Source organism: Callorhinchus milii, unplaced genomic scaffold (assembly GCF_018977255.1).
Source record: "Callorhinchus milii isolate IMCB2004 unplaced genomic scaffold, IMCB_Cmil_1.0 Scaffold15, whole genome shotgun sequence".
NCBI classification, from domain to species: Eukaryota; Metazoa; Chordata; class Chondrichthyes; order Chimaeriformes; family Callorhinchidae; genus Callorhinchus; species Callorhinchus milii.
The window spans coordinates 12968531-12992404 of NW_024704756.1; the positions used below are offsets into that span (position 1 = coordinate 12968531).

Below are 23874 nucleotides of genomic sequence, written 5' to 3' on the forward strand. Positions count from 1 at the left end.
TTACTCACAGACTCCCTCTCCTTCTCCTCCTCCTCCCTCTCTCCCTCTCCCTCTCTCTCTCTCTCTCCCTCTCCCCTGATGACAGCACCAGCCATGATCCCAAATCTCTTTAACTAGTTTTTTTTTAAGGAGAAAAAAAGAAAGAAGATTTTCAAGTCGTTTGGAATTTGAAGCCACATTTCTTTTATACATAATCATCATAGAAAAAAAAAGTGGCTTCACTCACTCACTCACTCACTCTCTCTCACTCACTCACTCACTCAGACTCACACAACACAACACAAACACTAAAAGATGGCAAAAGACTTTCCGACTAAAAGTTTGGACAAGATTGATCTTTCTTGTTTGCGGGTGAGTTGTCTTTTTTTTTCTTTGACCCAGACGAGCATTTCTAGTTTGCACAGTGCAGTCAGTATATACTGTTGGACAGTTATTTTTAGGGTAGTCTGGAAACTCGATGCTGACTGGTTTTGTGTCTCGAATTCGTAAAAGTTTCTGGTGGTGGTTTTTTTTTCTCTCTCTCTCTCTCTCTCTGTCTCTCTCTTACAGTGAAATCTTAGCAGCTGCAGTGGCTGAACAGTTGTGAATGGGTCAGGATTTTGAGCCAGTGAATGGTAGAGAGAGAGAGAGAGAGAGTTGGTCTATCTACAATAAAGTACAGGCACAGGATGGCAATAGCCTTGTCCAGAGAGAGCAGACCAGAAGTTTACTTAACTTACTTACTTACTTACTTACTACTTACTTCTCTACAATGTACACTCTCAAACTCTTTCCCAAGCGAGATGCATTTTTAAGCCGGTAGAGGGTCTAATCTCAGCCTTAATTCTTAAGGGTCAAGTGGTCAAATTATTAAACGCTTCACAATATTTAGCCAACCAAAAAAACAATTCGAGCGAAAGTTGCCGCAAGGAAGAAATAGTTAGGTTAATGTTTTTAGAGGCGCAGTTGTAATGAGGTCAAGGACGCCAATATTTGCAGCTAAGGTTCAACCACATGGCATTAGGAAGTGTATTAACACTGAATTTAAAGGGACTTGTTTGCTTTTGATGTATGTTTGTGGGGCGGGTGGGGGGTGGGTTGTTTACCATATGGGGATGTGTGTGTGTGGGGGGGGGCGGGGGGTCTTTGTTATGAAATGTGAATTAACACATTGTTTCATTATTTCTTAATGGCAATTTCCTATCTTCAGGATCCCGCTGGTATTTTCGATTTAGTTGAAGTGGTCGGTAATGGAACGTACGGTCAAGTCTATAAGGTTAGATCTTGTTTACCTTTCCTGGATCAAGCGGGCACTGATAAATACTTATCACCGCGTCGTATTGATTTAACCCGGGCAACTGTGCTAAAATCAATATTCATAAGCTATCGTCCATTTCTTTTAATTCGGGTTTAACTTGCAGTATTTCTTAACTATAGTCCTTAATAATGAACCGATGCACATAAATGTGTGTGTGTGTGGGGGGTATTTTCCTGTAACTGGAAATGCATCTCACCTATAGTGAAAATTCTGTTTGCAATGATGTATTTCTGGAGCAAAGTTGGGTTGATGGAAATTCTAGCAGGATTCCTTAAATAGCACAAATTTCACCCTAACAATGCTTTCATTTAGTTCTATATGTAATGTTCGGCTTTTAATAAGTGTAAAGGTTGAAATTGCACGAGAGGACTGGATAGTTGGTCAATGTTTTCTGGGACCTGAAGTTTACAGATCTTCTCCTCGGTCTGTCAGTGATCACTATTATATATGGAACAAGTCTGGGCATATTCAGGTTACTTCCTAGTTGGTATAGGCCCACAATACAGAATTGCTCCTGATTGGTAATCTCACTCAGTGACACCTCACAGATTGTCTGAAATGGAATTTGTCACCATGATACAGTGGGGATGTTCTTCGGAGTTTGATTCAATCAAAGGTTCAAGTGGGTCATTCTGTCCTGTGTGATTCAGAAAGCGAATTTGTCGATTCTCACTAACTGCTATCTTACCACCACTGATAAGGTTTGCAAATTTGTCCCAGTGTGCTTCGAAATGGCTGCAGGATAATTTTAACTTTCATTATGAATGTGGAATTAAAAGCTACATGTAAAACCATGGTTAATTTCACTGCAGGTATTTCTTAGTGCACAGGGAGAAGTTAAAAAAAAGGAACAAACTGAGCAGAGTAGCAAGTGGCCTACCTCAACTAATTCTCTGTGTTAAGCACCCAGAATAGAGGGTGCTTTACTCTGGTCATGACCTGGTGGTGCTCATTGCTGATATCATTGGTGTTTGTGTCCATTACCTTGATGAGCACAGAGGTTAAGTGCTCTGAGATGCTGGCTCGCATGAAGGGTGCTGTATAAATGCAAGTTGTTGTTATTGTTGTTCACCAAAGAGACTGAAAATATGCTGAGATTACAGTAAGGATATTTCTTTCTAGTTTCATCCACAAAAATATACACACGTGGTCTCACAGAAACTTCAAAAGTGTCATTTTTGCTTACATTATTTTCATTTATAAAACAAGTCACTTATTACAAAATCATAAATTCGCCAAATTATGTTGCTACATAATCCATACACTGTCTGGACAATGTGATTAAATAAATATTTAATAATGGTGCAGTGCGAATAGTGTGAGACTGCATGTTCAATATTTTTATGCCGTATGATTGTATTAATGGATGTTTGTGCTGTGATGCAAAGCTACAGCAAGAGTTTGATGAAGCTGTGTTTTATTCAGTGTTTTGAAACTATTTGGTAGTTTATTAAACCTGAAAACTGAATGCTGTGACCAGGAGAGAAGCATGAATTCAATTCAAAGTGAGACTTTACCCATTAATTTCGGAGAATCAGAAATTCTCCAGTTTAAATTAATTGGGCTTCAGGTTCCTTGTTCTTCACTCAAGCAATGTTTTATTTTATTCATTTTAATTTTATTTATTTTCACCCACAATATATACAGTGAATTAACTTGATAATAATAATAATAATAATCCTTGCATTTGATATAGCGCTTTTCACGTCGGGAGGACGTCCCAAAGCGCTTCACAGAACACACTGTAAAGTGAATTGACTGTATATTTGTGGGCGAACGCGGCAGCCAATTGCGCACAGCAATGTCCCACAAACAGTCATAGATTGAAAATGACCAATTTATTATTGTTTTGGGTTTTGGAGGGATTATTATTAGGCGTGTGGAGTAAGGAAACTTGCCCAAGGTTTCGCCCTGCCTGGAATTGAACTCAGGTCTCTAACTTGCAAAGCGAATGCTCTAACCACTGAGCTGCAGGACTCTGTACCACTAAGCTACAGGACTTCTGTCAGTTTAAACTGATGGAATTGTGGCTCAGTACATTAGACATATAGAAATTACTTAGAAAAGCAAATTCCAATCTATTTACATATGTGTGTGTGAGTGTATATTGATATTCTGTGAAGCGCTTTGAGATGCCTCGAAGATGTGATGAGACGCTATATCAAATGCAAGGATTATTGATATTATTATTATTGAACGTTCTGATCATCCACAGCACAATTTAGGCTTTCAACCTATTGGAAATAAATGGCCAGGAAGGAGAAAACCAGACTTTCTGCTCCTCAACACTGTATAGAAACAATGCGGGAAAGTGTGCATGTGTGGATGTGAGATAAGAACAGGATTAAGCTCTGGTTTACCCCTCGCCCCCAGTCAAACAGCCTGCTGACACTTACTGTCAATGCTCACACATGAACAATGACAGTAGTGAGGTCCTGGAGGGGATGTGGCGGCTGTGGAACTGTACCTCAACATGACTCACATCCTTCAGAAGAGGGGAAAAGGGGGAAAACCAAGACTGAAATCTTGTGAATTGTCATACAAAAATCCAAATGTATTATATCAATTCAATATCCCTGTTACCAAATGTAGTCACCACCTTGGAGAATTTCAGCAGATTTTTGTAGCATGACCTATTGCTATTAAAATCATGTTGATTTTCCCTGACTGTATCCTTTAAGTCATGTTGAGCATTCTTCATATTACGGATATCAGGCAAATTGATGTTTAAATCCCCGTCTCTTTTAAAAGAAAACCTACATTAAATACCTGGATTATACAAGCCATGTGCAGAACTCTGACACAAACACTGTATTGATGGGGGCGGAGTGGGGTGTTGACAATTTTAGCCACTGCTTCGACTTTTTACACAATGATTCTTATCAAACATTCTGCCATGTTTAATGCAACAGAGTTTATGTTGGGTGATGTGATGATTTGTATTGGCACGTGTGCTGGTGTCCTCACCAATTCATTCTGCGTAAAGGTAGCGCTGATCTCCTTTGAAAAGGCCCATTCTCCCTATTTCAGCATGCTTGGCAAAGTTCGCAGTGATCGTAAAGCAGGAAATAAGAGGTTAAACGTTGGTCACCAGAGTGGTTGCTGAAACAGAAGGGTGTGAAACCTGATTGTAGCCAGATGTTTGGGAGGCAGGTCATGAGATGGTTAGATGAGTTTTACAACATCTTATTCTAATTTGATCTTGCGGACAATGTTGTTGACCTTGCAGTACACTGAATGCAAATAGAGTTTGTTAACAGAATCAGCCAACCTCATGTTGGATACACTGGCTCTTGGATGTGTACTCAGTTGTACTTCAGAGGCCAAAGTAACACCAATGCTAGTGAGTTGAGCGAACAGAGTAGTTATACTCAATATCGCACAGCACTGAGCAGGTATTTTGCTAAAACTCATGATACAGTGTGTGATACATTGTGTGGAAGATTCCAATGCCTCACTTGTAGTTATTGTTGAAGCAGAAGCTCTGTGCAACCTCAGCAGCACATCTTGTTCCATTGCTTGTCCTTAAGCTGGTAAATCGCATTGGGTTGATGTAATATCTGCAGCGTGATGAGCTCTTTAAATATGAATAATTAGTATATATTAATCCTTAAATCCGATGTTGCGCCTTTAACATTCAAAACATCTCCCCAAGTTTCACGTGGAATTCCTGGCCTTTTTGTAGCAAACATACAGCCAAATGTGCACAGAATAGAGACCCACAACAGCCACAAAGTGAACAGCCAATATATCTGGAGGCTTGTTGGCCGGGATACCAAGAGAAACTCCCTTCTCAGTATTCAAACAGTATATTATATAACAAAACATTATTCCTTTTCAGTAATCAAGGAACTTAAACATTTTTAAACAAAAGCGTTATTTATTTGAGACAATATCTGGCAGGAGTAGACTGTTAACTTGCCCACGGAGTCGAGAGCAGTTGCGGCCATGGTTTAAATGGTCTTTCTGGATTCGCTGGCCACTTGCGGGTAGAACTATCGGTTCCATCTGCCAAGGCCAGTAATGCGCTTTTGGCATCGCTGCCCTCTATCAACCTTCCCCCAGAGAGAGGTGAAGGTCTGAGAGCAGAAAAGTCAAGTCACGATTCATAATTTGTAAAGTACTGTGAATGGACGCGTTTACGAGTGCGCAGTTGTTTTATGTCACAGCGATACTTTGGATTCCGCTCTACAGACTAAGCCATCAGCCTTGGGGAACTTCAGCGATGCTTCTATTTGAAGCTCTCTCTCCTTGGCTACTGTTCCATTTCTCTAAGTGAGAGATCATTGTCGTGACGATGCCCTTTCACTCAAGTGGTACAACTGTTTTTTAAAAAAATATTCCTTTGGAATTGAAAACCAAGCTCGTAAAACACTGTTTGCAGGTGTTAACATGGTGTGTGGGTCACTGCAAGAGAGAGACCTGGGTTCGATTCTCGGCAGGGTGAAATGTTGGACAAGTTTCCTTACTCCACACGCCTCTGTTTACCTGGCAGGAAGTAGGAACCCGGTTGTTAGTTGATTGGCGGATCGCTTTTCCGGGGGTAATAATTCCTTCACAAAAAATAATAATAATAAATAATAATAAAAATGACTCAATCCACGACTGTTTGCGGGATACTGCTGTGCACAATTGGCTGTTGCGTTTCACCACAAAATTTACAGTCAATTCACTTTACGGTATATTCTAGGAAGCGCTTTGGAAGACGCGATAAGGTGCTATATGAAATGTAAGGATTATTTTTATTATTATTGGTCCAAATAATGAGATACTAGAGTAGGTTTTGGAGCAGGCTAGTCTCTAGTTGCATGCACATTAGGGATTTGCTAATTGCATCTCTACTCATGTAAGCATGAGCAATAGGGTGTGTACTCCTGAGAGGACCCGACACTGGTTACGAGAAGCGATATCTTTCGATTCTACATACTCAAAATAACTTTGGGTGGGGCTGACTGAGCAAGCCACAAAGTGGCAGAATAGACGTTCAGAATTGCAGCAATTGAAACTGTTGGGTATTGCTCAGCATTACTTGGCCTTTAGGTAAATCTTTTGTTTGTTTAGTATTCATTACACAAATGCTTACTACCAGGTGTATAAAATGAAGGGATTAATGGAGAGAAATTCCTCCCAGCTTTAGAGAATCCAGAAGTTGGCAAATCATCTTATATAAACCTTTTTAAGACCGACAGAAGACCAATTTCAGAGTTAAGATTGAATTGGACAATCTTCCAAGTTCTGGATGCTCTGAAATGCTACATGAATAGTTAATATCTACTCCCAAGTGGCATTTCTCCCTATAAACATTTAACAAGAAGACTATTCGCTCAGCTCACTAGCTCGGCTATTCTGATCTATATGCAAAACCCACTTACAACAGTTTTACTTCCCTCTTTTTTTTCACCAAGCCAGTATCTGTTGTATATTATTGATTATGCATGCCTTTGTTACATGTTTTAACGCGGAACAAGTTTCCATTCACTCAGTGGCAGTCTTTTCCCACAATTTAATGCTAATAGAGTATTCATTACATTGGTATTCAATTTATGCATAATTCCTTAAATTACACTTAACTTGTGGGATTGTTTTTAAGATTGCCTCGTTCCAATCTACTTCAGTCCAACTCTACCAACCCTTCATAGCATTAAAATCGGAACCATGACGGTTTCCTTAACTTTCTTTGTTTTACAATGAGGGAAGTATTAACTCCCTAAACCAAATGTTAGCGCTCACTGAACCAAGACTTAGTGCCACTCCCTGTTGCCCAGCTTTTAACCCCTCCCCTTTTCACTTTTTTTTTGCTATGAGGAAAACTGGATATAGTAGTAATACTTGTTAGCCTGACATGGTTGCCTCCAAGTCAGAAGGCTGTTGGTTCAAGCCCCATATCAGGACTGTGAACTCCCTTAGAAATGTGAACTCCTCTGTGAAATGCGAAAGTCGCTAAGTCAAAAGCAAGAACTATTATTCTTAATTTTGTAAGGTATTAGCGTTGTTCATGCTTTTATTCTGTATGGGAGCAAATGCACCACAACACGCTAAATAGTATTTGTTTTGCATTTGGTGTTATGTAATATAACAACAGATACATAATTCGGTCAATGGGGAGACCCCTGTACATTTGAGCAGTTCAGGAATTAAAATGTTTTCAATCAATTCCTTTGTTTTTTTTTGTTCCATGGAATAATTTATGAATGTGTATCTTTTGTGTTTCTGGTTTCAGCCATTGCTTTCTGTAATTGAAACTGTCTTTGATGGTGAAATTATTTTAATTTTTTCCAGTTCCCCAATTTTATTTGTACAAAGGCAACTTCACACGGACTCTGTAATTTCAAAGAGGTGGATCATGTTCGTTTGCAGCATTTCATTGTTGTGCCTCCACACTGGCAAATGCTTCCCATACAATTTAGTTTCTATAGAATAGTTCAGCATCATGTTCTATTGCTGTTAGTCCATTGCAGCTACTTTGTTGTCTACAACAACAACAACAACAAGATTACATTTGTATAGTGCCTTTCACGTCGGGAGGACGTCCCAAGGATGTTTAAGTGTGAGACCACAAGGTTTGGATAAAGACAGTCTCTTCTGCCCATTTGGTCTCAGATTTCCAGAATACCCCATGGTACTGTTTACTCAGTGCAGTCATCCAGCTGTTTCTTAACTGTGTCCCAAGTCCTGGCCTCAACTATCCTTCCTAATAACCTTTTCCAGCTGTTAATTATCCTTTGTGCAAAGAAGTACTTCCTGGTATCTGTCTTAAAAAAATTGCCCTTCATAGCCCCGAACATGTGTTCTCCTGTCCTGCTGCCTTGGCATATCTGAAACTTTTGAAAGTTTCTCATTCCCACCATTTAGCATCTGCTGCACAACACTATGTTAGCTGAGAGTGTGTTTGTGTGGTCTGTGTTTGTAAAATATGTGGCTTCAGAACACAGTCAGTCGGTAGGCGGATAAGCAGATGAGACCAACTATTCTCAGTGACTTCATCTCTAGCAAAACTGCCTCAGGTTCAGTGCTACTTTAAAAACTAAAAGGAAACCAAAATGATTTTCCACCCCTGCCAAATGCTGCCTAAACGTTACACAGGTTAGATCTGAGAATGTAAAAGCTCTGCATGGAAAATAATAGCAATACTGATGGCTCGATAAAAATGTATTGTGCACCTGTTACTAATTTCTTGGAAGTGTCTGTCTGCTTCTGTCCGACTGGGAAATGATTCCTATGGACTGCTTGATTTACACTTCATAGGGGGAGCTATTGAGTCTGTCTGAGGAAAATGCTTCACACTGAGGCAAAGCAATGCAGTGTTCCACTTCTATGTAATAAAAGGCAGGCTTCTGCATATTTGTTGCTCTCTGGATTCAATTTATTCCAAGGAAGGGGTCTGAGTGCTACAAGGTGGGAAACATGTCGAATGAAGGCCTCTCTTATGTTAAAGAAAAACGCTGTTACAAATCTTCTTTTCGCAAAGTGATGGACGGAGCCATCTGCAACTGTTGTCTTTAATGTATAAATACTATATATAAATTTTTAAAGTAATATTTTTGTTGGTTTGCTGATATCACTTAGGCAAAGGGATACCAGTCCTTGAGAATTGAACTTGTTTTCTTGTTCTTTCCTATTCTTAGCAGATACTTTTTCAAGCACCGGCAAATCTAGAGTATACGTCTCTCTCTGTCCCTTCTGCCCAACAGTGCACCATATAATAATAATCCTTGCATTTGATATAACGCCTCATCACGCCTTAAAGTTGTTCCAAAGCGCTTCACAGAATATACTGTGAACTGAATTGACTGTATATTTTGTGGGTGAAACACGGCAGCCAATTGCATGCAGCAGTGTCCCACAAACCGTTGTGGATTGAAGTGACCAATTTATTGTTTGAAATCTTACCTCCAATTTTTCAGAGAGCGCAGCTCTAAGCCATTTTGGCTGAATTGCTGGCAGTTTCCTGCTTTGGACCTATGACACTGTGAGAAATTGGGTGGAAATCATGCAAACTCAACTCACTGAAAGCTAGTAGAAAGAGGAAGTTTTCAGTCTGGGCTGTATTGTAGCTCAGGCCGCTGCATTTTAAGGGCTCTGTGCTTACTTACTGCACCACACACACACACTCTGAGTTACATTTTATGCCCGTAGCACTGGTGTAGAACACTGTTAGCACCTTGTACACATTGCTGCAGCTATTTTGGTGAGGAGTGAAATGCCGCCGTGTTTTTGTCGCTCACGTAAGAGTTGGCACAGACTGTACTGTTCTTGAATGTTGAGTAGCGATGGAGAAAACACTCTCTGATGTGGTGATGTGAACCTTGCCAATTTAACATTTTTTCCAGCAACAATTTTGACATGAAAGGTAATAGAGCATCATTGAATGGTCAATTTAAAAACATTGCACTTCCTTGCTGAGTTGGCTGATCTTAGCCAAGGCAGCAGTTGGGGACCCTAGAAACTGGCCTCAATCAATGTCCCTTGGGATAGGGGAGGGGGAAATTAGCGATAGTTTCTATTACAGAGGCCCCAAACCCACTCCGTCTTAGCCATTTTCTCTTAAAGTTTTAGCTTGCTTGGAAATGTGCGAACTCCCAACAATTGTAGGGATTAATTTAGTATTCATTTAGGAAGACAGTTTTAGTTAGCTGCAGTTTGAAACAGAACCAGCTTCCAAATGAATATTGAATTTAAAAGGTTTCAGTAATTCAACAACTTATTTATATAGGCATGTAAGGCAGCATCTTGGAACACTAATTTTGCACGATTTTAAATCTTTTACACAAACTTGCCTAGCAGGCTAAGACTAGGAGATCTTACCAGCCTCTAAATTCTGTCCGGTGACAACCTTATCGGAAAGTACACATATAATACTAATAATTCTTACATTTGATATAGCACCTTACGAATTATTCAGTCGTCTCAAGGATTTTATTGTGAAGTGCAGAGACTGAACACTGGTAGGCAAACATAGCAGCCAATTTACACATGGCAGAGTCCCGCAAAGCAGCCACAAAGTAAAGTAGATGTCAGTGAGAAGGTTTGGCTTTGATGACTTTCACGGTTGATCAAAGTAGGGGCACATACTGTGTGGCCTGGAGTGAAAAAATGAAGAATTGCACAAGACAGCAGAGGACATCTGGCACCCATGGAACCATCCAACAGCGTGGGAGAGGAGAGGTTTTAGAGGAAGGGTCTGTTAAAATTAAACTGGTTTAAAAAAAGAAAAGAAAATTACATTTTCTGACAAAGGATCTGATTTCCCGATAACCTTCAGGCTGTCTGACGAACAATTTGCTTTTTGAACAATTTTCAAAGTGTCTGTCAGTGTGATCGGCTGTTCCAGCCAGCAGCTTTGTTTGTGGCACAGTGTGTCATCGATATAACAGGCAGAAGTGAATTTGAGTCTGTTTTTGACTATTCAGTCAGTATCAGTCCCACTGCTTCACATCACTAACTAAGTATTTTTATAGCATCCTGGTGTTCTGAATGGGGCTTAGTGACAGAAGCAGCTCTGAGGTACATTATGGAAATAAAATCTTGGCTTGTATGGCATGTTATTAAGTTTGAAATTGATGAGCAATAATGAGCCTGTGTAATTTCGAAAATCTAACTGAAGAAGACCATCATTGCCTTATATACAAAGAGCGTGGGAATGGTGATTGTTGCTAATCAGTGTAAGGTTATTTATTATCATTGTTTTCTCTCTCAGTTAACTCGCAAGTAATAATACTTGCATTTGATATAGCGCCTTATCACGCAGTCGAGACATCTCAAAGCGCTTCACAGGACATGCTGTGAAGCAGTGTGACTGTGTATGGTTTTTGTGAGCAAATGCGACAGCCAATTTGCGCAATGTCCCACAGGCAACCATGGAATGAATATCTAATTTTATTTGCAAGATTGTTTGCCAGGACACTGGGATAAGCTCCCTTCTCTTTTCAAATAGTACCATGGGATTGTTTTTAGAACAGGCAGGCGGGACCTTGGTAATAATGTTTCATCTGAAGAACGGCTCCTCTGTCAATGCAGCACACCCCACCGGAACTGCGTTGGAGTATATACTGCATCGTCTATGTGGGTTCCAATTCCTGAGCATGTGTTTACCAGTCTATTATATCGCTATAAATCACGGGAGAAAATAGTCAGAGCACTTATTACCATTGTAGTGGTGTTTGCCTGTTGAATCCCTTTGGTTAGAAATGGTTGAGAGCTTCTCGTTTGAGCACAAGTCTGCTGGTTATTTTTATCCATGTGTGTCCATTTGAAGGGGAATATTAATGAGAGGAAACAGACTTGTTGTTTGTCTAAAGCGGGTTTCATCCTGCAATGCTAGGAAATAACTCAATTGAAGTGAATTGATGTCTAATCCAGTCTGGGAGCCAGAATTGCAGTAACTTTGCTGTATATCATTTTGTCTTGTGTATAATGTTGGTGAATTCTAAAGCGGCAGTTCTGGGAATTAATTTTTTCTCACGAAGCTAATGAAGTCAGCCTTTCGTCACAGAGCATGCCTTACCTCATCTGGTTTAAAGTTTATGTTTCTGAAGCAGAAGTGAATCTCAGCAGTGCTTGGTTGCTACGCTCTTGTCAGTGATTTCTACACTCTTTGCCCTTAATTCCTGCTAATAAGAGTTTGGGAGTAAAAGAAGGTAAAACAGCCAAGTGCTTGCCATTGATGTCAATTATCACCCCACAAATTTCCTTTTAAACAATGGGCATCATTTCATTCTAGAGCGAGTGTGAGGTACAATCTATATTTCTGAGCTGTGTTCTAATTATTACTGTATTCAATGCTCACAACTTCAGAAGCCAAGGCATGCTGTGACTGAAATACAGTTAGTCTGTCAGGCAGCCAAATATACTTTGATGTGAAGCAGCCTATGGGGAGTGCCAGCTCATAGATCAGCATTGAGGCAATTTTTGTAGTGAAAGCCACAGCGTGCATTTTGTGGTAAATATACAAAATACAATATCTGCGCACACATGCGCGCACATACACATACATATATATACAGACACAGGATCATTGTTTAGGTTGGAATAATAATGGCATTGAAGTCAGAGGAGCATGCAATGTGTTTTGCTCAAAATGCCCAGCATTAAACAGAATTTATGGTGCTTATATTTCTGTTTTAATAGATTGTTAGGGATAAACATTGCAGTGTGAGAAATGTGTGTTTACTGTGGAGCACTCAATCTAGTTTCCAGGAGCCTTCTGGTTTGAATTTTCAACATCACACCACAGGAATTCCTCAAGAACTGAGGGAGGCCAACCCTTGATCCAAAATAAAACCATAAATCTAACTGGAATTGTTTAAGGAGTCAACTTGGCTGTCGAACATGGGATCCGTGGGTATAATTTACTTGGATTTTCAGATGCCATTTGATAAGGTTCCACATTTGAGAATTTAAACACAGGGTTAACCGTTTAATTTGTGGTAAATGAGTTACTTGGGTTGAAATCAAGTCTGTGGTTACAAAGCAAGTGTCAGCACTCGTCAGACATACTGACACCTGCTGACATGATCGATAGATGGAGAGAAAGAGAGAGCTGGGATAATGATTTATCTGAGGGGGAAGACGAGCAGAGTTATGAGGGAGATGGTTCTCACTGTTCCCACTATTATTTAATGAAGTGCTGGAACTCGCTTATAATATAAACTTTGATGATGTTGATATTAAACATATTAACACGTGCCTAGTTTAAGGAAGATCAATGGCGTTCAACATGTTCTGGACCAAACGTATGGGCTAAGAAGTGACAGATGGACTTTTTAAAGCAGATAGGTGTAAGCTGAAGCTTATGAATGAATCAGAATGAGTGAACAGAATAGCAGAACTGGAGAAGGTAAAGGATTTGGGTTTGGCGAGTGGCCCTTCACTGAAGGGTTCATGTCCGAAGCTGTTATCGAAACAAATGTTACTCAATTTCTAGGTTGCATCTCGGGAGTATTTGAACATAAATCAACAGAAGTTGTTCTGACTTTGCATAGGTGACTGACTTGTGAGGGCACGTTCAGAATAGTTGTACAGATTTGGGCACCATACTTTAAAAAAGACATTGATACTTTGGAGAAGATTCAGAAAATGGAGATCCAAATGATGTAGAGACACGTTATGAGCAGAGGTTTGCAGAACCGAATTCAGACTCAGTTGTGGGCGAGCCTGATCTCCCTGTGCTCCTCACTACTTTCTTGACGCTCAGTTGGCTGGACTAAATGACTTGGCATGAACATTGAATGGGAGACTTTCGTACTGGGATGTGACTTGCTGGAGTAACAAGTACATCCAGTGGGGGTTTCTTTTATGCAAGTACAGACATTTCCTTTTTGTTCTCCCTTCTTTTTGCCACACAAACTATACACCCAACTAAAAGGCAGTCCTCCGTAGTCCATTATTTGCTCATTGATTTTGTGTCTGAAAGTGAGACACTTACTCTTGCGTGACTTGTGTTCTTCCCACGGCCAATGTAAGCGCCTGCTCATTTGCAGTGAATTTCAGAGAGAGGTGATGTGCACGGTTGATGCAGGTGAAATGGCAACGCTATTGATTTTTTTGGATAATCTATTCTTGATATAAAATAAGAGTGGTAGGATTGCACCACTGAATTGAACTTCAGAATCACCAGAAAGCCCCTTGTAACAAGAAATGAAAACTCAAAAATTTGATTGGTCTTGAGTGCAGAGCATATGATCAACCTTCCTGTGCCTTGAGCTCTAACTCTCGATGAACAGAGCTGCTTGTGTTGCACATTAAAAGTGCTTTGCATTCTCTGGACTTTCAGGAAAAATGATGGTGCATGACACTCAATGAGCACTTAAGCTATCCTAGAAAATGCCTTTATTGTTAGTCACTGGCAGGACTGCAAACATTGATCATGTGAAAGTTAATCATGAACGATTGCTTCTTGAACAAACCCCCCTCTCGTTTGTGACCTAACTTTGAAATCATTGTTGAGTAAAATTGTTCAATTCTTGCTTGCTTTAAATACATTAGGGTTTGTCAATGCTCTGCTTAAGAACAAGCTATTTGATGATCACTTACATGTATCGCTCAGTATGTAGTTCTCATCACTGAGTGCTCTGTTTTGTTTATAGGCTAGGCACAGAAAAATCAGGCCACTATGCATATCAGTAAGGGAATGAGTGAACAAGCCTCAAGTAACCCTTTTCAGGACTAATTGACTCTGATTTCAAAAGCTGTGTCTTTTGCTTCATTCAACATTCCTAGCGTTGATGCATATCAGTACATTCTAAAGGTAAAATGTGCAAAGCCAAAAAGCATCCATTCACTCATAGTAAGGTTGAATTAAAAAGACACATACTGGATGTATTTTTGATGCAGACTGCAAGTGCATTCCTCAACAGAATGATGTTAACCCGTCCTAACCTTTCTGAAAACTTGTGAGCTGGATGCACACTGCTTTTCGTTTTCATAGAAATTAAGGATATTTTCTGTTAAAAGACAAAAACACACACACTAACTCACACACAACATAGCCAGCGCCACAATCCAACAGAGTGATGCTGCAGTTCCACCATGTTTAAAAATAAGGCAAAGCTGACCCAAGTCTGAACTGTGCAAAATTGAGTTTCACGTTGTGGTGGGCCAAAGTAATCTGTACATTTTCGAGGTTTTAGAATCAACTGGCTAAAGGGTTGCTTTTCAAAATCTCTTGAGTTTCAAACTGTGTCACTGATTCGTTGATTTCAGATTCATTTTTACATCACATATTATAACAATCACAGTCTAAAGGAATACACTCCCAGGCATCGATTGTCCATCGATACCTATTGTTTTGCCGTCTTGATTTGTAAAATATATTCAGGGTTTAGTTTCTTTGAGTAAACCTACCAATGGCTTCATTAGGAAGGCCACAATATTACAACATGCATAATTTAAAGTGCCTACACGCACATGAACAATTACACTTGCAGCTGTAATCATTTTGCAATCAATTAAAAAGGGAGGCTGAAGATGCACCGAAATGTTTCTACTGCAGACTATGGGCCGAAATTTGCTCCATGTTTAAGAGCAGATGAGGCTTTTTGTATCGAATCAAAGGACATCAGTTCTCACTAATGGCTAATGTTGTGCTGACGCATTGCATTGCACATGTACTGCACATCACTCAAACATCTGTTTGAATGAGGCAATGAACTTCTCACCAGACCATGAATGTGACCATGGAATTTCTGCCCCTTTCTTTGACCAGATTTGCTAAAAGGACTGGAAAACCTCACTGAACGTTGGGAATGGTTGATTGAATCAACAACAACAACAACAACAAGATTCCATTTATTGAGCGCCTTTCACGTCGGGAGGACGTCCCAAGGCGCTGTACAGTTGGGTCAGGACCCAAGCAAGGGGGAAATGGTCAGGGTGAGGGGAGGGAAGGGAGGGAGCGAGGAGGGGGTAGAGAGTCGAGAGGGGAGCTGAAGGCACGGTCAAAGAGAAAGGTCTTGAGACCGGCCTTGAAGAGGAAAGGGAGGAGGCAAGGCGAAGGCACTGGGGGATGGAGTTCCAGAGCCTAGGGGCTGAGAGGCTGAAGGCCCGGCCACCGATGGTAGGGCGGTTGGGGCGGGGATGTGGAGCAGACCGGAGCCAGAGGAACGGAGGGTACGGGTAGGTAGGTAGGGGGATAGTAGGTCGGAGAGGTAGGAGGGAGCAAGGCCGTGAATGGCCTTGTAGGTGAGGGTGAGGATCTTGAATTTGAGAATTGAATCGTTAACATTGCTGGTTTAGCCAAATCTAACCTTGTTTTTGTGGCATCGTAACACTATTGAGCAGTGCTGAGATATGTTCAGATCCTGAAACAGCCTGGTCTGTACTCTGTATTTAAGCAACACATTGGCTAATGAGAAAATGTGTCCAGCTGCAGATGCAGCTTTTGCAATGCAATATTTGCAAGGTTATGTCAGTGTTTTCTTCATGGACAGAAACTTTTTTTTTGAAACAGGCATCCTGATGAATCCCGATGAGTGTGATATCCATGCCTTTCCTTTAAAGTTTTTTTTAAAAAAAAGGCCTTAGAGCAGAATACCTCTCTTGTTATTCCCATAGGGTTGGTGTTCTGAACCCAAGCAGACTGAGTTTCTCTCATCCACTTGCAGACTGAGTTTCTCTCATCCACTTGCAGACTGAGTTTCTCTCATCCACTTGCGGACTGAGTTTCGCTCATCCACTTGCAGACTTACCCTTTCTTCCAGCCAACGTGTGGTAGAATGGTAACAGGACAATCATGTCGAGAAGGATGTTGTAGGGCTTGATCATTGATAACTAGATAATCCAGCCTACTCAGGTCAACAGGAGTAAACCAAGGATATCGCACAGAGTACAATCAAATCTGATTATTCTGAGCTCTAAGTTGAAAGGCTGTTCCTCCCAACATGTGAATCAAACATTTGCTTTAACAATTATGTGCAATTAAAATGTTGTTATGTTTCAGCATTGAGGAGAGATTAGCTCAGAGTACTGTACACATACCAGGGCAATGATAAAGTCTTGGAATTAAAGTTCTGTTTGCTGGTGGTTTGTTTCCCATCCAGCCCTCATTCCACTTCTCAGTGTCGTGGCTCAGTGTTACCCCAGCTCACCTCTCTGGTCCCGGATTCTTGTTGTGACTTTAATGGATTTCTACAGAGTGGCTGAAACATCTTTGCCAAAACTCCAGCTTTTTTACATCAATAGTAAGTCTCTTAAGAGACACAGTCGTATGCTTTCAAGCTCATGAAACAAAGGGAGCTGTGGGCAGGGCAGTGGTGGGGGGGGTTGGTTGGGAGAAGACAAAAATGCCTCATCGGCAATTTGACATCGGATTGGAGTATGGAGAATGCAATAAAAGGGTCAAAATTCAAACATCGCACATTGCAACTCTTGCTCTCTCTCACGAACTTCTGCCTATGACCATCTGCTAATGTACGGCAGCTTTCCCTTGAGTTACATTTTTACTGCATCAAAAATTTACTGCAGTCTATTTTTCAGCATTGGGTAAATGTGTAGCCCTCTCTACTCTACTCTCTCGTGAACTAATGTTCCCAACGCATTATAGGGCAGCATGATAGTGACTTCCCCAAAAAACATCTTATTGATAGGGATCATCAGACATAAAGCTTTGTTCCTCGTGGTTCCTTAAATCAGTGGGTATTTAGTCTCATAGTTCCACACAAGGACCAACATTCTTATTATGGAAGGAAATCGCATATTTAGCAGATTTCCTGGTTCTCTGTTAGATTGTATTCAAATGATGGGATGTTTCCTCACTCTTACTCTGTTTCAGTGCTTTCTGAATGGAAAATATGNTTTTTTTTCTTTTCAGATGTAAAAGGTCTTTTTTTCTTTGAAAAAAAATGTGATTTAAGCAATACATAGGAGGGGAACTATGGAAGGAAATTATACCTTTGACCCTTTTATGTCGTGGTTGTTGCCACGGATATTTTAATCTGCTTTGTATTTCAATTTTTTCCTTATTCTATTTCGGGACATTTCACTCACTGTGTGCAGGAAAGAAGCACGAATGAAAAGCCTACATCTACATGATATATTGTTGTTATCTTAGATTGATAGCCCGTTGGATTCATTGTTTATCTGCCCTGTAGGCATTTAGCAGTATGTCACTGCATCTGAAATAACTTCACATATCTTGTGCATTAACTACAAGATTAAGTTCAAACTTACCGCTGAGTGGGTTGTGTTTACAATTTCAACTTGATTTTCGGGGCTCAAGAGACATATCTCAGTGCTTGTGACAGAAAGTAAATGTTTCAATCAATGAAAAATAATCTTGTTGCATTTTGTGTGACAAGATAAAGCTGCCTGGGTGGGGAATACTTTGCAGGGAAGGTAACAACAGAGATGTATTTGTTTTTGGTGATCTTACCCCAAGGGCAGAAGATTTTTAAAAATCCTTACATTTGATACAGTGCCTTTCACTTCAGCGAGATTCTCAAAGCACTTCACAGGATGTGTTGTGCTGTAAAGTATAGTGGCCACATATTTTGTAGGAGGACGCAGCAGCCAAGCTTTTTTTGAACAAATTCTCTTTATAGTACAACCATCTTAACCAAAAGATGTTTGCGCATTATAAGAAAGTTTGTGCTATAAGGCATGCCCTATTAAGAGTCAGGTGATAAGATTCAATACACTGATGAAGAAGCATGTGCTGTAATGATGTTTTATTAATAGTACTCACTGAGTTGTCTTTAGAATTTTATACACCGGTATCTATGTGCTGTCGCAATGGCTCATTGAGTTGATTCAATGAAGAGCTGAATCCTACAAAGCTGGACTGCACTGAATTAGCTGATTTCAGCTAGAATGGAGTCAGAGCCATTACCTTTAGCTGTGGCTCAACATCTGAGCCAGCATTCCAGATTCTGGTTGCCTTCCAGTAACCCCTGCTGGAGGTGCGGATGTCTAGATACAGGATGAGCACAGGATCAGGCTCGGCTATAATGCCTCCAAAGTTGAATTGCCTGCTGACTAGAAGCAGCCATGGCTCGTGCATGAATAATGGCAACTTGGATGAGGCTTGAGAAGGAAATTGAAGTCTATGTAATGGCTTCTCAGTAGGAGAAAGTAACCTGCAGTTACACATGTGGAGTGTGAGAAAAAAGTAATTGTTTTAGGTCTTGTTGGGCTCTTGAGTTTCTTGCACTTCCCTAAACACCAGACTAAAAGATTGAATTGGTGAAAGTCCAAAAAGCAGGTCTCCAAACTTCTTGTGCTGGTCAGAGATCAGGATGTAGCATGGAGAGGAGAGGGCTCTACATGGTGAAAAGTAAGTGGAAGAAAAAAAAAGTAAATCACAGAAAAAACTAGATTTTGAAAGCAACAAAAACATGCATAATAATAACAGTGAAAATGTGCTGCGCTATTCCTAATTTTCCCCTTATCATTCATGTCCTTTTAATGAGCATCTCTCTTCTGATTCATTTCCTCCCCCCCACTACCCTTAACACATTTCCTTTATGGAACAAGATGGGTGTGAGTCCTGCAGATTAACCCTGGACAAGATCAGAGAGCCACCCGAAACATATTGAGGGTCTAACATATGGCAATTTTCACAAGTTGAGAAATCCCATAGAATTTCTAGCAGCCCACTGGAGCTTTGGGAGTAGATTGTTTTGGCGTAGATTTCCCATTTGGCAGTGTGCCCTACTTCTGGTTACCAGCAGGAAATCCATTCCCCTTTAAGAAATCTCATTGCAGACCATGCATTTAGAACCAAAAATAAATACTCTGGAAAAATAAACAATGAAAGTAATTACTGTAAACTGTGGTTTCATCATGTTCAGAGGACCAAGAAGCTTGCTACAGACATGACTTGTGCACACAGGGGTTTACACTACAAAGCTCATATATATATATATTATATATGTAGTGTTGTGCTCTTTGGGCTACAGAGTTTGATCTAAATTCAAAAGTAGATGGATCAAATGCAGCTGTAACGCAAAAACAGTTTTATTCTTGCGCATGTACGTTGTACTGTTCTTGATTTGAAGCAACCCATTGGATTCCTGTTGCCTCCTATTGTTAATTACCAACAATGGTCCATACGCAACCTCATGCCCATCGATTCATCAGTAAGTCTCCATGCACAGAAATTAGCTTGGTTTGGTGCATTTGACCATCTGTGATCTACCACACCACAGATTAATAATTGATCCTAGAACGATAATAATAATAATAATCCTTGCATTTGATATAGCGCTTTTCACATTGGGAGGACGTCCCAAAGCACTTCACAGAACACACTGTAAAGTGAATTGACTGTATATTTGTGGGCAAACGCAGCAACCAATTGCGCACAGCAATGTCCCACAAACAGTCGTAGATTGAAAATGACCAATTTATTATTGTTTGGGGTTTTTGGAGGGATTATTATTAGGCTCTGTGTGGAGTAAGGAAACTTGCCCAAGGTTTCGCCCTCTGCCGGGAATTGAACTCAGGTCTCTCGCTTGCAAAGCGAGTGCTCTAACCATTGAGCTACAGGACTCCACTGTATAAGACCTTCCTGAATCATGATCCCAACAGTGGGATTCTTCTCTCTACTGGGACCCTTGCATTGCCCATTCATGCCTCCAATGGGCTTCAGCCTCCAATGCTGGTCTATGGTTTCACAGGGTTGGCTGATTCGCTGGCCTCCGAATATCAAGAAAAAGCTCTCGGTTACTTTCACAGCTGCCATTTCAACATCTATTTTACTGATCATTTTTGCTGAAGTCAGCATGCCTTGCTGACAGAATTATCCACTTTCGGACACTGATATTGAGTTATCAACCTGCCCACCCCAACACTTTCCCCACTGATCCTAAAGAAAGTGATCTTTAAAGATTAGAAGGAAAGTCTCCAGGTTGCCCGGGACATCTTGACCCTTCTGTCACTATACTGATATATATTGACAATATAACCCCCTTTGTTTGCTGTGTGTGTTTCCATACTTAGAGGCTGAGATCAGCAAAATTAACCAAGCTCTGTGCACTGCAGTCTCCAACATGTTGCACTTCCCTCTAATTACCTTTGAATTATTTAATTTTTCCAAATGTTCTTTATTCTAGGGAACGTTTCCAAAAGGAAATGCAAAATTGTGGGAACATGCCGTTTTAATACTGATTGATTCCCTCAGGAATTGCAAGTAAGAATGTATTAAATACGAAGATTAGCACTGAAGTTCCCCAGCAAACCATTGAATTAAATATTATTTATCGCAATGCCTTAGTACTGATTATTCTAAAATCTGTCACAATAATGAGCTAAAAAGGATTGTAGCTCACATCAATTATCCTGTTGAGTGATTCTGAGGTGTTTGGAGATGTGTTGAGATGTTTATCATGATATACCTAGCAATCAGTGGTGTTTATCAATGACAAAGATTTACTCAGACTATATTTGAACTTTGTTGAGTCAGAACCCAAAGCAGGACATGGGTTTTGACTGAGGAGAGGCTGGATAGACTCACACGAATGCCTTTAAACTCAGTTATCTCTTTCCGTGCTCACACACCCAGGAGAACACCTGGTTCGCTGGGGAACTTCAGTGCTAATCTTTGTATGACTGGATTGCACGTGAATTTGCTCTAATCCTCTCAAGACCACCTAGAAACGTGCGTCCAGACCCACACACTAGACTTATCACGGAGTTGACAGCAAACATAAAAATGTTCCAAAAACAGATTTGTTTTGATTGACTTCCCCAAGACAGTATAATCCTAGTGCGATCCTTCAAAGCAAATGCAAAAGCAACAGTGGAATCTATTCAAAAAATTGGGGGAAGCTTGAGCCTTTTTTCAAGAAAAAAACCCAAGCGCTGATGTCAGGATTGATCAGAGGTCTCAGTTGCAAGTTACTGTCTGCCTTCGGGAATGCTGATTTAGAGACTTTTGGGGGGGGAAATTGTACAGGATTGGCAGGTTGTAAATAAGGAAATGCTGGCACATTGGGATGCTGCAACATAAATATTTTGTAAAGTGAAGATGGCACTTGGTGTTTCAGAAGTGCCGTTGGAAACACTTTTATTTTTGATCATATCATCTTTTCCTGAACTGAAGCTGCCTGAGAAATCTGTCATGACATTCATTAAGAACAGACTTGATACGCGATTGCTCTCTGCATTAGTTGACATGTTGATCAAAAGATAGCAATTGAACAGTCACTGGCATGCAGTCATTATTCTTGTGCAAGTATTTTTGTACACAAATCATCTCATGATCACAATCGGAAGAAAAGAGAACTGTTAAGTGTCCAGTGGTAACTGGATTCCTTTACGTGATTGCTGTAGCAGAGTGTATTTTTTTTAAAATGTGGTGCATTTTTGTGCTTTAAATAGTAAATGAGGCAGTTTGTGAGGACTGCACCTTTTCATCTGTGAAGAACTACTTCCTCTGGTGATTTTTATTTCCACTGTATTTATTGCTGTTTGTGAAAAAAATCTTAAATATTTGCTATAGACCGCCTGCCAACTTGTCATTTGGAGGATTGGCTTACCAACCAGTGAGGCACAAGTTCAGATTCCTCTTTTGGCTGATGTTGAGATTTGGCTACCTTCATTGACACATTTCATCATTTTTTTTTGTAGGGGCAGATTCCAGGGTGGAACATATTTCCTGGCTTGAATGGGTTGGGAAGAGGGAAACAGAGACTATCCGTTATTAGTATATCTTCAGTTAGCCAGCTATGGAGAATGTGCAATGGATCTTCAAGTTAAATGAGAAAATGCAGAGTGGATAGCATTACAGTGGTCAACATCAGAATAGAAAAAAATCAGTGAGAAGTGTTTCGAAATAGCATTTATTATAGCTACTTTATATAGCTTGCAAATGTTCTTGTCGGGACAATTGTACTTTAAGGAAAATTAAAAGTGCTTTCAGAATTTTTCATGGACCATAATATTAAAATAAATAATTAATTGTGTCTAACTGTTCAACTGTGGCAGTCAATTTCTAAACATTTGTGGCTTGTTATCCTATGCTTTAATTCAGATGCTAAGTGTAACTTCTTTGTTGTTTTCAATAGAATTTAGCTCTGAAATTGAGTTATACGTGTCTATAGGACCATAGGATTGTACATGACTGGAAAAGCTCTTTGCAGCCCATTCAGCCAGTCCCAAAGAAGATGAACGACCTTCCACCAAAATACAATCAATGTGCCTTATATTCAGATATTAAACAATGTCACACCTTAATGTCTCAACTCACATGGTCACACTTCAGTTTGAGCTGCGCAATGCACAGAACTGACCATGTGAGTTGAGACATTTTGGTGGAGAATGTGAACATCTGTGAACACTAAACATTTTAAAATAAAATTAATTAAATACCCACTGAGTTCTAGTATTTCCTAGAATAAGTGTTTTTACTTCTGTATTTTAAAGAATTCAAGATAGGTAACCTGTTCTAGGGTTCAGGTAATAAACTGTACAACTGTCTTAAGGTTCTCGAGCTTCCAAAACACACTAACACTTATCTTTTGGCTTCTATGTAGACATAATGTGCAATTGATAATAGAGCTTGCTGTAAAAAAAATAGTGAAGGCAACAACATAAGTTTTGAACATTTGACTATCAAGCTGAGAATCACAAATTCAGGTCGCAAAGTTCTCAAATCATCTACAGTCTCTGGTCAGGGTTAAATTACAAAGTGAGAAATCCCATTATAAACTCAGACCCTGATGATCCGTAAACATACAGTTGGGTTGAGCTTGTGTGCCCTTCTCCCCGAGGTCTGTAACTTTACAAGCAGAGTGTTACACCCAATGTGTGAGGCAGTACAGCACAACACTACGATTCCTTTCTGTTCTGGTTGATTATTTTTTCAACTCGCTCTTTGAACCTATCCATTAAAAAAAGTGTTTGTTTGCTTAATCAGTAATGCCTGGGACCCTCTCCCACATTTGTACCATTTGGTTGATTTGTGTGCGGGCTTCATTCCGTTCGCCACAAGCTGCCACATTGGGATGCAAAATGGGAGGTCAGAATTATGCAGTCTAACATTTGAGCAGTTGTTACATAGCCTGTTCGGCTCTGTGCATGGGACAGTCGCGATCAATTGGGTCTTCGTGAGCTGCTTGAAGAGAGGAAGTAACCAAAGGAAA

The 23874-nt window shown here is 40.2% G+C and overlaps 1 protein-coding gene across 1 annotated transcript in view; it reads left to right on the forward strand.

The window, feature by feature from the left end:
* Nucleotides 1-255: 255 nt before the first annotated feature.
* si:zfos-2326c3.2 (mitogen-activated protein kinase kinase kinase kinase 4) overlaps nt 256-23874 on the forward strand; it is an 84230-nt gene continuing 60611 nt past the window's right edge. The window contains exons 1-2 of the mRNA XM_042340822.1: nt 256-351; nt 1190-1255. Of these exons, the coding sequence (XP_042196756.1) occupies nt 295-351; nt 1190-1255 (123 nt within the window). The 5' untranslated portion in view covers nt 256-294. The remainder of the gene's footprint in view (nt 352-1189; nt 1256-23874) is intronic.